This window comes from Mya arenaria, chromosome 4 (assembly GCF_026914265.1).
Source record: "Mya arenaria isolate MELC-2E11 chromosome 4, ASM2691426v1".
Taxonomy (NCBI): Eukaryota; Metazoa; Mollusca; class Bivalvia; order Myida; family Myidae; genus Mya; species Mya arenaria.
This window is the reverse complement of record NC_069125.1, coordinates 28,831,473-28,847,647: the sequence shown is the minus strand read 5'-3', so window position 1 is coordinate 28,847,647 and position 16,175 is coordinate 28,831,473. Positions and strand designations below refer to the sequence as shown.

The 16,175-nt window shown below is 37.1% G+C and overlaps 1 protein-coding gene across 2 annotated transcripts in view; it reads right to left on the bottom strand.

Annotated features, from left to right (window-relative positions):
* Nucleotides 1-16,175, bottom strand: part of LOC128229779 (xanthine dehydrogenase/oxidase-like) — an 81,565-nt gene that overhangs the window by 36,667 nt on the left and 28,723 nt on the right. The window contains exons 29-35 of one of the 2 annotated variants that reach the window (XM_052941600.1): nucleotides 15,259-15,387; nucleotides 14,679-14,809; nucleotides 12,406-12,537; nucleotides 11,515-11,638; nucleotides 10,951-11,047; nucleotides 9,337-9,447; nucleotides 8,304-9,028 (exon numbers count right to left, since the gene is read on the bottom strand). In XM_052941600.1, coding sequence (XP_052797560.1) covers nucleotides 8,949-9,028; nucleotides 9,337-9,447; nucleotides 10,951-11,047; nucleotides 11,515-11,638; nucleotides 12,406-12,537; nucleotides 14,679-14,809; nucleotides 15,259-15,387 — 804 coding nt within the window. In that variant the 3' untranslated portion in view covers nucleotides 8,304-8,948. Of the gene's footprint in view, nucleotides 1-8,303; nucleotides 9,029-9,336; nucleotides 9,448-10,950; nucleotides 11,048-11,514; nucleotides 11,639-12,405; nucleotides 12,538-14,678; nucleotides 14,810-15,258; nucleotides 15,388-16,175 lie in introns of those variants that run through there. The other variant, XM_052941601.1, reaches the window with a different exon arrangement.

Genomic DNA, 16,175 nt, shown 5'->3' with positions numbered 1-16,175 from the left:
ACACGAAATAGTTTGTGATATGCTCCCTGGCTTTGGCTCCAGCTCAACCCAGAAAAGGAGTATAAACATGCTTATTCCGGTAATTCAGGCGGCCATTTTTATTCCCGACAAAATAAAAGCACTCGATAATACTGGCTTTATCTTAAATGTAAGCTTCTTGAGTGAAATTCAGCTGAAAATTGGTGAAAATGTTCTACTTTCGTTTGTAAACATTGATGTGTTTGATGGGAGAATCGGTTTTATAACTCCATAAACAATATGTTTACAGAATAACCCAAATACGTGTGAAGATTAAACATATTTATATCGCACTGCATTCCCCGATTTCTCAAATAAGCCTCATAATTCTGATATTAGATAAAATAACGAGTCATACTTACATTTTACGATGATATCCGTTCTTTTGCTCTAGCTCGGAAGTGTCATTGGCTCCCTTTTATACACAGCTCCTAAAAGAGCTGGAGCCACTGTTTCGCATCCGTGAAAATGAACGCACAGCATTGGAGCTATAAGTGAAAATGCAACATTGCGCTTAAACATTTACCGGACGCCGATGTCGGGGTGAGTAGGATAGACCTCCATATTCTTCGATAAGTCCAGCTAAAATATTTCGAAGCCTTTTGAAATTTTCTCAAGAAGTTTCAGTATATTCTTTGCCTACCATGTGCAGTATTCCCGAGCAGAAACCGTATCTTCTTTCCCTTGTTAGCGTTCGGAATATATGTAATCTGCTGTTCGGTGGTTGGTCGGAACCATTGACTGTCAGTGAATACCAGATGTGTCAATGGTTCGCTCACACTCGAACAATTACCGCTGCAGGATTTGCCGGACTTTTTGCATATCATTGCAGTCCTGCAAGATTTATCACCAATTTCATGTTAAAAAATAACAAAAGCAAGCATCGTTAGCTTAACATACATTTACGAGAACTTGAAACTTAATGTTAACTGTAAGTAAACGGAAATGAAACCAGCAGTACAACTTAAAGTTAAGTATTTATTTCGGACAATTCGTTATTCGGATCGAAAACAAAATTTATTAATTTATTTAAGATTATAAGTCAAAGAAATATCATGCTCATTTCAGAATAACAGAAATTTGATATAGAAAACCCCCCACATCTGTCCAAAATCTTTATTTCTTGTTCGCACGTAACATACGAGAATTCTCAAGTTAATACCATTCATTAAGTTCTCATATTGGTATTCCACTTGCCTCAATGTCACCAATTGTAGAAGAACTGCATTTACTCCTCCCCTTGGCCATGTTTTTGAAGGCAGCTAGAATAGGTCTGTACCCTTGAAAAAGTAAATAACATACTAGTAATGTATTTTGTTGTATCTAGTATGTTCTATGTCGCGTAACTATTTTTCGTTTTTCTCTCCCTCGTCTTTGAAAGTATTAAAATTCACAATATTGCAGCCTAAAAGCATTGGAAGATTGGATTTTACAATACTACCTGTACATCGCCAGATAACTCCGTCAAAGGAATCCTCGACCTGTCTCTTTGTGAGAGTATCGCTGTAATACTTAGTCTGTCTGCAATGCGAATAACTTCATAACATTCAACGTAAGTTCAACTTGTTTACTGTATTTTTAAAATAAGAAGAGAATGTGGGGACCGAACTACTTCAGTAAAACTTTTAAATATCAACGAGACTGTGTTGCAGACGCCAAATTGAATATATTGTTTATCTTTATTGTTATGGACAAGACAGTGTCACTATTGGTTATCAGTTAAATGGGAATCCATTGTAAGACCCAACATGATACTAGTTAGATCAATGATTGCCAGTACTTGTATACTTTTTTCGTTATGTTATGTCCTTGTTTGTTTTTCATGAACATGTTGGTACGTTAGACGGTGAGAAAAATACTCGAATTCTCATGCCGCGATTATCTAGACATAGTTTGATACCATTTAAGATAGAATTGATTCTCAACCATCGTTCGTATGAAAACATGTTCATGACCGGCCCTGTCCTTCAGAAGCCACACTTGCACCCCTTATAATTGGTTATCTGTATGTATATGGTCTTGAGGCCTTTCTTTAGAATAAAAATACTTTTGGGGAAAACATTATACTAAACCATCCGTACGTACGCACAAATGCTCATGACCTGCATTGGCGTACAGTGGCTATTTCAGAAATTAGGCTATCTCTGTCTGTATGGAATAGAGTCTCGTTTTCAGATAAAGAACTATTTTGGAAAGCTTTTAACTTTTACAAATTAAAACTCAATGTACGTAGATTGATTCGTACGTACGCAAACATGTTCATGACCTGGCCAGGCGTACAGTAGCCACACTGGGAGCCGTTATAGTTCGTTATCTGGGTCTGTATGGGATGGAGGCCCTTCTTCAGGTTGCCAATATAATCCACTGTGCGTATCTCCCAGCCATCGCACGAGTAGAGAGGTACCAGACACTATTCGGTCAAACACAAACACTTGAGTAGTATTCAATACGCAATTGAGGTCAATATTATGGTAAAACATCATTGACTCCATACATTGTAAATGTTCACTATTTAAACCATGTAATCCGATTAGCTACATCGTTCTTAGACCAAAGTAAAACCAATATTGAATACCAACCCTTGGCAAGATTTATATTATTTATTTTATTAAATAAGTTAAGTAACATGTTTTTAATTCTTATACAAACGATGTATATTAACATTACACGAATGGGAGCCTCGCTCCACCGTTACATTTTTCAGAGGTTCTTTGTCAGAGGTGGTTTAAGTAATTCATTGGACCATGACTGTGCTATTATTTATTGAAGAAATATAATCGCCTCATTGACAATTTGAAAAGTTGGATGACAAGCATCGTCGTGATAGTAAACAACGTCACACAAGTATCAACAAGAAAATAAGAAAGTTGTACCGAGTTGACGGCGTAGCTTAAACTGTCCTCGCTGATTGGTTCAAACAGTTTGGCCTTGACAAGACAGGTCCCACAACCACCCTGGTAACACATGTGCTTCGTTCCGACAGAGATCCTCTGGTCGCGGAGGAAACCGTTCAGGGCAGAACTTGGCCCATACTCATTGCCGACTTCGTTGAGGTGAGAAAGAAATATTTAAATTGAGATTATTACATAATTATTTAATGTAAAAGCACATCATCCATTGTACATTTGTGTATGAGTAAATACAGCATTGTCGCTTCATTTAAACAACCAGTTTAAATAGATAGTCGAAATGTACTTAATAATTATACATTAAAACAGCCTTTGCATCTATACAACTTCGCATCGCTTCCTACATAGCTCGAAATAATTTCATTGTTAGACTCGTGCTTTCTAATACCATGTGTAGCTTTTGTTCATCATGTTGATATTTTTATATTTTTTCACGTATGGCAAAATTCATTTATTGACATTGCATGTATCTGATCCATATTATGTGACTTGTTGAGTTTAGGTTAAATGCATGTTTATATATTCCATGACTATGTACCTTGTGGGTAAACGTCAAATAAAATTATGTGCTGTCCTGTTTGATGTTACTTTTACCGGACAGTCGTACTGAAATGGACTGCAAACTAAAAATCTTAACAAGAAATGACAATAACGAAAAACATACCTGTGTACTGCTTTCCATTCACAGTGATGGTGATGGTTGACTTCAGAGGTCCGACCGCTCGAAACTTGAAGAAGTGTCCGCAGCTTACACAGGTCGCCGCCTGAACACCGTTCGCACTGCTAGATACCGGTACGTGGCTATTGGCATAAATTATAAAATGTTTAAAAAATACGTTACGGAAATCCTTATCAATGTTATACCTGTTTTAATTTTGCTTGATGTGTTTTCGTTAACCTAAATACGCAATAAAAATGAACTGCTTCAATGCGATCGTCGAATACTCCATACGAATTTACCAATTTCATTTACCAATTGTTCAATGGTCATCTATTTCAAGTTTTGGTTAAAGTTCCCTTTATTCGTACCCGTACCAGGACCTTGTATTTTTGTAATTTTCTGCATCCATAAATAACCATTTCATACATCTGTAAAGAAATATTGGTTTGAAGTAATAACCTGATACTGTTTCATTATCATGATGGGCACACTTATAAAGAGAGTGTTCTGGTTTCTTTGGCAATGATTCATAATTAAATGGAATTGTATTTATGGATTGGAAATAACACCAACTATAACCAAATAGATAACAGGATTCGACAGATCGCCTCTCCTAGGGTAATATTTTTCTAATAAAAGCTGTGTTTTTAGTATTATCATACTTAGATACAAAACGTTTTTCAAGCCGACATTTAAGAATGCATTATTGATCTATATTATTGACCTGTATGTATTTTAAGGGATAAAAGTAAAATGATCAAACTCTTGACCTAAATGTACGGCGATCAGGTGAAGGTTAGACTTGTTTTGACGTAATATAACGTTATACTCGCGGTGTTATTTACATTGTTTGATTTCTCATAATCCTTCAAAATATCAAACGTTACTGTTATTTATAAAATGTATTTATAACGTTTATGCGCCACCAGCTTGTTTCTTTTTTTACGATCAATAACATTATCCTCGCGTTTTTAAGATGTACAAATCAAAAATTAAGATATGTAACTAAATCAAAGTTCTTCCTAGTTCCACAAACAGGACAATTGACAGTCGTCGATGTCTGTCCAGTACTCGCCATTGTTGTTATGCACAAAGTATGTACACTGTACTACTTTAGGGCTACTTGATTGGTCATGTGACAGGAAGGTTACACTACGCTAATTTTTAAATAACTGGTTTTGTCGTATCGCTAGCAAGTCACTTGTAGGGTAATTAAAGTATTGTGTTTATTAAACCAGTTTGAAGCATTAAATGAAATAGTGAGATTAGAAAATTGTTTTGTCATTTTACTGATTAAATGTTTACTTTCGAGTCGTCACCCCAATTGAATGGATTGAATTTTTTCTTCGTTTTAATAAGTTAGAATTACTTTATTTTTGTAGTTTTCGACAAATTATTTCAAAAATACTTAAAAATGGACTTAAATAGTTCTCACTAATGAACTTTGGTGAAACTCACATTTTTTGAGTGGGATCGGGCTCAAATTAAATAAATAGCAGTAAAACATTCTAACAACGTTGTCAACACATAATATGAACATTTTGTATATCTTTTCAGCTGTATAGATCTCTTTAAACAATCTGCTATCACGTGTGTGGTTTAAAACACTAAAATCAAAGCATAATTAAGAGCGATAAGGTATTGGATATTTTCGTTTGATGTTCATTTACTGAAATGAGTTCTTGCATGTTTTTTAAGCTTAACAATCGTTACAGAACCCAAACCCTTATGGCAAATTTGAAACAAATTTCATATTTTATCTAAATGTTTTGTCATTATGTATGCTGTTATACTAAGTTTATCCATGCATTCGGTATAATGATTTTTCCAAACAATCTTATAACATAACCAAATCATATTAAGAATTTGTACATATGATGAATTTGTCTCTATGAATAATTATTCTTACATGTACACATAACATCCCTTCCACATTCTCAAATGCTATTCAACTTTCTCTTACTCAATGTTAAGATATTATTATACCACTTTATGTTCTCACTTGTCATTGTGATCAATCTCTCATATGTAAATCAACGTATTAAGGCGAATTAACTCCCATCTTCACCCCAACAAAACCACCTTGCTTTTCATTGATCCTGAAATGCTCGCAGACACTTACCTATATTTTCAAACAAAATATTGTTAACATTTTAGTAATTTTGATTCTTGTTTCCGTTTTTGACTCCTTCTTTAGCCAACCATTTTACGCCCACCCCGCCTTTTTTTAAATCAATCCTAAGGCTTGTCAGAACAACTTCTTTTCATTCTTTTGTCGACCAGACATGCATTTTTTTCTTACTTCTTGTCTTTTTGTATTTACTTTATCTTACTCGTTCTGTCCTTGTAAAGTTGTTACTTAGTTTGACATTCTAGTGTTCACAGAAACTTAAATTAAACAAGAGATGTTTGTCAAACATTATGCCCCCTGAGCGCCAAGTTGCCAGAAATATTTGGACAATTGAATGAAATATGCATGGACTGAAATGACAGCTGATTTGTCATTGGATGCATATGAGGCAGGTCATCTACTGGTCATACCTAATCTTCATGTCAAGTTTGATGACCATAGGTCCGGGAATTGTTGAGTTATCACTCGGACAAGCTTTGGTCTTCCAACAGACCGACCGACATGTGCAAAGCAATTATATAACCCCTCTGCTTCGAAGGGGGGCATAATTAAACTAGATGTTCACTGAAAACTGATACTTCAACTCATGCATTTAGTGACATATAAATTTCTACTGTCTACTATATAAGAAAATAAAATATGGACAATCAGAAAACCTTTTTTCAGCTTACAGTCACACTGACCTTGACCTTTGACCCACTGACCTCAAAATCAATAGGGTTCATCTGCTGGTCATGACCAATAAGCCTACCTAGTATGAGGTCCCTGGGTCAAAGCGTTCTCAAGTTATTGATCGGAAACCGTTTTTCATGTTAAGGTCACACTGACCTTGACCTTTGACCTCAAAATCAATAGGGTTCATCTGCTGGTCATGACCAATACACCTACCAAGTATGAGGTTCCTGGGTCAAAGCGTTCTCAAGTTATTGATCGGAAACCGTTTTTCATGTAAAGGTCACACTGACCTTGACCTTTGACCCACTGACCTCAAAATCAATAGGGTTCATCTGCTGGTCATGACCAATAAGCCTACCTAGTATGAGGTCCCTGGGTCAAAGCGTTCTCAAGTTATTGATCGGAAACCGTTTTTCATGTAAAGGTCACACTGACCTTGACCTTTGACCCACTGACCTCAAAATCAATAGGGTTCATCTGCTGGTCATGACCAATACACCTACCAAGTATGAGGTTCCTGGGTCAAAGCGTTCTCAAGTTATTGATCGGAAACCGTTTTTCATGTAAAGGTCACACTGACCTTGACCTTTGACCCACTGACCTCAAAATCAATAGGGTTCATCTGCTGGTGATGACCAATACACATACCAAGTATGAGGTCCCTCGGTCAAAGCGTTCTCAAGTTATTGATCGGAAACCATTTGGTATTCCGACCGACCGACCGACAGACAGACCGACCGACCGACCGACCGACCGACATGTGCAAAACAATATACCCCACTTTTTTCAAAAGGGGGCATAATAATTCTATATCTTTTGAGTCTTGATTTTGAGGATATGGATATAGAATGCATTTGGTTAAGTCATAGCTAGGCACAAGCACCTACTTTTGGGGTCATTCTATCGTCCTCCAATGCTAGTACAACGTGTTTTTCTAGTATTTACGTCTCAATGGGTCTCGCAGTAGATACAGGTATAAAATATATGCTCGTTACTAGTGATCTTAATCTCGATTTTTCAAGCAACTCTAAAATTATAGATTGATGATATTTGTACACAATATGGTTTGTCACAACTGATTAATGTTTGCCACTGACTTTACAACACATTCTCAATCACTTATTGATGTATTTTGGTATCATCTCCTGACATTATTTCTCCTTCTTCTCTGGAGTAGGCGAACCTTTCTTAGATCGATTGTCCCAATTACTGCTTTTTTAAACACGAAAATATGTTCCTTTCTCCACAGTAAACCCCAACTCACATACCCTATTTTCTATTGAAGTGACTCCACTTGATGTTAAAGATTGGTTCCGTATTCTAAAAAGTCCCATTTTACATTTTAGTGGTGTACTATAACGCTCCAACAAATTTGGTTTTCTTCAGTCAAACATTAGGCATAACTCGACTACTAATTATAGCCAGAGTTTCGGACCTTGCTGTACCCGTATCCATTGTAAACGGCAACATGCATACCCAGTTTCATTTGCATATCTCTCTAGAACAGTTTTCAAGTGATGAGTAATGGTCAAGGCAAAAGCGTTTAATAATAAATGCTTCGACCTTTTTCTTTGAAAACCAGACACGATTAAATGGACGAAACGACAGGGTGGTATTCATAAAACATCTCAAGTCATTTCCTAGCTTAAGTAATTTTCTTAAGTTTAGTCTCTCACTAATCATATGAAATAATAACTTTATTATTTATAATTTCTGGAAGCCCTTTTTATCATCGATTTCATTGAAATATACAAATTTCCATGCTAAAATACATTTCTTTTCAATTCGACTATGAAAGAGTGAGAAAATTGACTTAAGTTATGAAATGATTTAAATTGTTTTATGAAGACCGGCTCAGGACTCAAAGACAAGTTGTTGAGTTGTACATTTTTATATGGGATAGTATTGAGATACTTTGGCAACAGTGCAAGCCAATGTTCATGCAAATGTATTATTGAAATCACTCTTCAATCGAAGGATTGGAATAAATATAAATTACATGAGCACAAAAATCATTTCATTTTTACAATGTAAAAAAAGACATAAATTAAAACAATGTTTATGTCTAATTAAAGTTACATACAATAAAATAAGTATTACGTAGCTTATTTTAAAAAAAAATCAATCAGAAACGTTTAATGTGATAAACAAAACAAAATTAATAAAAAATCGAAATCATGTTATTAACTTATCATATAGCAACAGAAAAAAGCAAATCAAAACCATGAAACCATTTACAAAACTTTTCAAGCTTTTTCAGTTGCAAATGTTTATGCTCCATTTCCTCTGGTAACCCCGTATAAGTTTGACCTTTCTTTCTGAAGCCAACTTCTGAAACGTCTACAAAACGCCAGTCTTATTCACAGTATTAATAACATCACAATTATTGATACCGATAAATTGTATAGAACTAATCATAAATATCATGGACATCATCGTTTAGCACCATAAATATGTGAATTATTGCACTCATTTAAGATTTATTTTGCTCAAATCGAAGTATTAACCGTTAACAAACAAGTAAACTCCACAGCGAAATATAAATTTAAACACATCAACGAGTAACGGTCAATGCGAACTGGGATGGGTCGGTCAAGCAAGCAAGTTGGCACAATTCCGGTGTTGCAGGTCCATCTAAAAGAGAAAAATAACCGGATATTCAAAACACTGTTTCGCAATTAAATGTCCAAGTCCAATTAAAAAAAAAGTTCATTGGCTTTCATTTCTTTATGAAAATAAAATGTCATTTTTTAGACTCTAATCAGAGCCTATGTTTTAATAAATTGAGCACACGATGTTCACAACTTCAATTGTTTAACTTGTTAAAGTGTAAACAGCTGTATTACTATAGATATATATCGTATGCATGTATTACTTCCACTGTTATTTATCAAAGTTTATTATCATATCTATGTTTTTCATTTAAGAAATAAACAGTTTACTGAGCGGGAAGTAGGTGTCATCTTTGCCGATGTCCTTTCTTGCAGCCTGGATGGCGTGTTTGATAGCAAACAGTGCTGAACAGCTCATACACAGCGGCGGCTCCCCAACCGCTGATTGTACAATGAAAGTAAGAATACAATTATTTAAGCAACGACTGGCATTGCGTTGATGGTGAAGAGCGCTGAACAACTCAGATGCACAACGGCGGCTCCCCAACCGCTGATTGTACAATGAAAGTAGTAAGGACACAAATATATAAGCAACAACTGGGCATAGGTTTGATGGTGAAGAGCGCTGAACAGGCTCCCCAACCGCTGATTGTACAATGAATGCAAGAATACAATTATATAAGCAACGACTGGCATTGCGTTGATTGCAAACAGCGATGAACAGCTCATGGGCAGAGGCGGTTCCCCAATCGCTGATTAAACAATAATTTAAGTAAGAACTCAATTATCGGTGTTCACGGTAGGTTATTGATGGCGGTAAATGCCAAATACCGTATGTTCGAGGGGTGTACATCAATAACAACAATAATATATTTGTTGTTTTTTTAATCTTAGTGTTCAGACTCATGCTTCCTTAAATGGGATTACAGGACAAGTTCACATTTTATCGTTTAAAACAGCTCTGAAAATCCATTAAGCAAATACTGTCTAGTATGAAGGCATTCGCGCTGCATTTCGCACTACCCACTAACTAAGAAAGTAAGCATTTTCTTTTTGCCTTCTAAATGATAAGTCGGCGCCGGGCCGCGCCTGGCCTCATCTGGTAATCTTGTCTAGAAGACAAAAAATAAACACTAACTATTACTTGGCAAAAACGTGTATATGCGAACCAAAAACAATGGCTGTGTGTATATGCTTAGTCAGCGGCTCAGTTTACAAAATGTGCTCGCCGAATTGGTATTACCCGACGGCGAGGGTGAATAACCTTACCCCCTCCCCCAATTTCACAAAAAAGGATACGGGTTACAAGGTATATACACAAAATATCGTTTGAAGCAAAAACACACCAACTTAAGCATAAGGTGGCGATACTGATGTTACACAAGTCATCTAAATAATGAATATACATTAAAATGTTATCTGAAAGTGATAACCTAAATTATGCGCTTTAATATAACAATATAATCATCTTCCTTTAAAAATCGATACTATCACTATAAACTCTTTAAATTTTCTAAACTTTACTGACCGTTCCAAGGCGGTATCTAACAATCCTCGATAAACATACCTAGTTTTTTTATATAAAGTATGTATGCATTGTGCTGCTTGTGGAGTTTTGTGCTGTTCTTCCATGTTTCTTGTTTGTAATTTTATGTTATATGTCTTTGGCGTTTAACCAGTGCCATTAAACTGGGTTTATGTTTAAACCTTTTGCTACTGAGCTTGTTTCTGTAGCTTTTCGCATAAATATTACAAACAAGACGTATATCAAGTTTTAATTCAATGTACATACAAAGAAACCTGTAACAAATATCTCTATACACATACCAATTACTTCTTATACTTCTGATCGATTCACCGCGGTGTCCACATGCTCTCGTATAACACTGTATTCAAATCATCTTAATCAGACTAACAGAAGAAAAGAGATAACAAAATGAGCACCTTTTGCGCCAAGGATCCCTGCTGGGTTTGGATTTTTCTTCACCAAGTTCACACGAAAGTCGACAGGAATGTCTTTCGAAGAAGGTGGCTTGTATTCCTTATAATGTAAATATACAGATACTTAGGTGTGGCCTGCGACGATGAAAACAAATGTTTATTCTATAAATCTTGGCGGTAATACAATAGGTAATGTGTTAATACCTCCGCAAACACAAGAACGAAAAGTACAAAATAAAATATAATGCTAGCATAGACAATGTAGTATTTTTGTACCAAGAACTCCATCTCCTGCCACCACACTAGCTACCTTGTGCCTTAACAACCAATACCCTGTCTAATGCCATACTGTATCCCTCACACGTGCATAAACATCCAATAGTCAATCTCAACAAACATTAATATCCCTCTATAACACCACCCCAACGCTGCTATTCGATTAAATATTTATTTATGGTGTATATGTGGCAGCTTACGGAACGTATACTTAGGGTCGTGTACAACAAGGTGCTCTCAATACACTGCTCCACCTTATCCAATGCTTAAAAAAAGAAAGCGCTATCTCACCCAAGTGCTGTCAGTGACTAGAGCCCCAGTCTCTGGGTCAAAGCGCAGCTGCTCCGTGAGCCAGTAGCCAAGGCCCATCACAAACGCGCCCTCTACCTGCCCAACGTCTAAGGCAGGATTTGTGCTATATGTTATATGTCATGTAATTTATTATTGGAATATATTGGTACTAAAGATAACCAAATATATGAATGAATTGTGTGTTTAATTCATAGTATTACTAAATCACATTCGAAACCATAGCAATGTAATCTCATACTTAAAGGTAATAAAAGGTCATTGCTGTTGTTGTTACAAAAATTGTCAATAAGTGTTATGCCAAATTGTTCAACTAATACATATTAAAAGCTGAGTTGCAAATCTTATGAATGAGCAATTTCATATGTTACACAGTAGTACAATCATTGAATACTTCTATGGTTTGAGTTAATTGGGGTGACAGTTCAGCATTATAAATATGACCTGTAACCCGTCCAGACAAATTTGAATTTACATACAACAAAAAATGCTCAATACGGATATACAAACGAATATCCGCTACCGTAATACAAGAACATATTGATATAGATTATAATACCATGCTTATTGAATATAATAGGCCAGTTCATAAAACGAATATGTTCATAAAATCAGTATTAATCATGAAACAAAGGATTAAATAAAAATAAATAAAATGTTTCAAATGAAACGCGTTATGAAATATATCATATGATAAGAAAACAACCGGACAATCACAGTAGTCCAATACGAGGCGACGGCATTCGAATTCGTAGCATTAGATTTAATAATTATGATAATGAAAATACATCCCAGCCCTAGAAATTCTTTTATTAATACACTCATTAAAATTCAAGCCAGCTACCGTCAAACAAATATTGTACGTAACCACACCTTTGTCCGCAGTCGAAGAGAATGTCTACCCTTGCGATTGTATGTTCTCCCGTGAGGACGTCAAAATCCACTTCCGTTACGGTAGCACCGTATGAGTAGTACTGAAACGGTGTCGATTGTGCCGGATTCCGCCTTGAAATCATAGGAAAACGAGTGTTGAATTTCACATAAAAAGTTTATTTGTATACTATTTTTTTATTATTGTACATGTTTGTGTTTAAACATTTGGCTCATAGAAATAACCCCGAGTGACCTCGACAGAGCAAGTTGTCTTCCACAACTCGACATGGTAAGTCTACCACAACCCCGACTGGTCAAGTCTTTTACAACCCAAACAGGGCAAGTCTTGTACAACCCCAATAGAGCAAGTCTACAACAGCCCCGACTGGGCAAGTCTACCACAACCCCGACTGAGCAAGTCAACCCCAACCCCGACTGGACAAGTCTACCACAAACCTGTCAGGGAAATTCTACTACAACCCGACTGGGAAAGTCTACCACAACCCAGACTGGGCAAGTCTACCACAACCTTGACAGGGAAAGTCTACCACAACCCTGACAGGGAAAGTCTACCACAACCCAGACTGGGCAAGCCTACAACAACCCTGACAGGGAAAGTCTACCACAACCCAGACAGGAAAAGTCTACCACAACCCAGACAGGGAAAGTCTACCACAACCCAGACTGGGCAAGCCTACAACTACCCTGCAGAGCAAGTCTACAACAACCCTGACAGAAAAAGTCTACCACAACCCAGACAGGAAAAGTCTACCACAACCCAGACTGGGCAAACCTACCACAACCCTGACAGGGAAAGTCTTCCACAACCCAGACAGGGCAAGTCTACAACAACACTGACAGGGTAAGTGTACCACAACACAGACAGGGAAAGTCTACCACAACCCAGACTGGGCAAGTCTACAACAACACTGACAGGGTAAGTGTACCACAACCCTGACAGGGAAAGTCTACCACAACCAAGACAGGGTTAGTCTACCACAACCCTGACAGGGAAAGTCTACCACAACCCCGACAGGGCAAGTCTACCACAACCCTGACAGGACAAGTCTACCACAACTCAGACAGGGCAAGTCTACAACAACCCTGACAGAGCAAGCCTACAACAACCCTGACAGGAAATGTCTACCACAACCCTGACAGAGCAAGCCTACAACAACACTGACAGGAAATGTCTACCACAACCCAGACAGGGCAAGCTTACAACAACCCTGACAGGAAAAGTCTACCACAACCCTGACTGAGCAAGCCTACAACAACCCTGACAGGAAATGTCTACCACAACCCAGACAGGGCAAGCTTACAACAACCCTGACAGGAAAAATCTACCACAACCCTGACAGAGCAAGCCTACAACAACCCTGACAGGAAAAGTCTACCACAACCCTGACAGAAAAAGTCTAACACAACCCTGACAGAGCAAGTCTACCACAACCCTGACAGGGCAAGCCTACAACAAACCTGATAGGAAAAGTCTACCAAAACCCTGACAGGAGATGTCTACCACAACCTTGAGCAAACCTACAACAAACCTGACAGGAAAAGTCTAAACAACCCTGACAGAGCAAGCCTACAACAACCCTGACAGGAAATGTCTACCACAACCCTGATTGACGCCTCGACATTAGGCCCCTTCTCAATGTGAACGTTGTCTGAACCTGTAATCAGCATCCATATTTTAAGACGAACACAATATTGCATCCGTCCGAAAATAAATAACGAAAATGTAAGTTTAGTAGTAGATATGCACCAGCTGCAGATGCGTGCACACGGAATAGAAGCATTAGTACGACTAGCTCGCATTAAACGTACACGGACATAAGACGCTGACATGCACCGTGTGCAGATTCGTACTCTGAGGCATAAATAAGAAAAAGCTTTTTTTAATCGTACGCAAACCGCAGCTAATGAGTCTAGAAGTCAATGTTTATATTGCAAATTCGGAAAGGGGGCATAACTCCCTCATTTGGAGTTTGTAAGGAAAGTCGAACATAATAAATTTTGTACTTTTAATCGTAATTCATTGACTGTATGAATATCTAGAAACGACTAAAGACCACTAGATTATCCATTGTTTGTCGAACAATTGTAAGATATTCTCCATGAACGGAACTAATATTGATAATATGTTGTTGTTATCCCTGTTTTACTGATTTTTATATAACGATACCTTTCTAGAAAATCAAGTTTTCACTATATAAAGGGGCTATTGTTTAAAGTACACAAGCGATAGGACCCGAAAGTCAAATACAAACCAGTATCTTGATGTGAGGTCAATGCCATCCTGGTAGCATTTCTCAATGACGTTGGGCCAAGTTGGATCAGGGAGCTTGGCCTTAACAGGAGCTAGACGAGCGTTCAGAACCTTACAACATTCTATCACTCCCTGAAACAATTGGATTGCATTGACTTAGTAAGCATAATTATACTATGATTCAATGCAAATGCATAATTTAGGCCAGACGAGCGTTCAGGACCTTATAGCATTCTATCACTCTCTGAAACAATTGGATTGTTATGAATGAGTATGAGCAAATGTTACAGAACAAATGCCTAGTGTTGTCTAGATGAGCGTTCAGTATATTACAGCATTCTATCACCCCTGAAACCACTGGTTTGATATGAATATGAAGGACCATATGGAACACAACAAATTCCGTATGTGTGCTTGAATATGTGCTAGACGAGTGAGTATTCAGTATCTTACAGCCTTCGATAACTCCCTGAAAGCATTGGCTAACTGTATATGATACTAAAAATTGCCTAATGCAATTAAATAACATAATTCTATAAACACATTTAAATTCTCCAAATGTTGTGTAAATCCTGACCTACCGCGCACACATTTTCTGAGGTAATGCTTCCACCAGTGGTGATGCTGTTGGCGGTGGTATTCGAGTTGGTGGCCTTCACCTTGATAAGGTCAATGGGAACTCCCAACTCGTAGGCGCAAACCTGCGCAGCCTGTAGTACAGAAAGAGGATACTACCACATATGACATGAGGTCATAAATTATTAAAGGGGGCGATTTTTCAGAACTGTGTTAAACTTTACAAGGTTTTAAATGCATCCTTGTTAACTTTAAAAGGTGAACTATTTCATAAAAGCTTATAAACTTGCATAAAACAAGTACAGTCCTTAAGTCTTCAAATCACAAGTGCGTCCATTAAACGTCCAGTGCAGTAATTATTTTTAACTTTAACAATAATGACGTTAACAAGGTTTAAAACAATCGGCCCTAGTACTTTGACGCAATTTTATGCTGGTAAAGTCATCTATGAAACAAATTATTTAGTAAGACACGAACAAGCACCAACTTTGAACGAATCTAAATAAAACGAAAATTATGAGGACAGCAAGCCCATCATAAGCTCTGAAAGTCTGATTTTTCTGTATAAGGTTTTGTATTCATACACGAGAAGGACAGCAGACAACGAGAACTTCAATCAGACAGCACTATGCATTCAAGTCAATGCTTTTGTCAAGTTTACATTATATTCATTACTTTAATAAACTGCAGAATTAACATGTATTCTAGTTTCTAAGTGGTTTCCAAGAAAAAGTATCATGTTCCCATTGAAACCGAAACCATTTTTTATTAATTTATCGAACTGTTAAATGCGATACCATTCAGGTATTCAGCTCACATGCTGCGGTTTTGAGCCGAAAAAAATCCCAAAAGCCTACGTCGTAGCTCATTTATCAACCCGATGCAAGGAATGCATCAATATTTGATAATGCAATTTACGAAA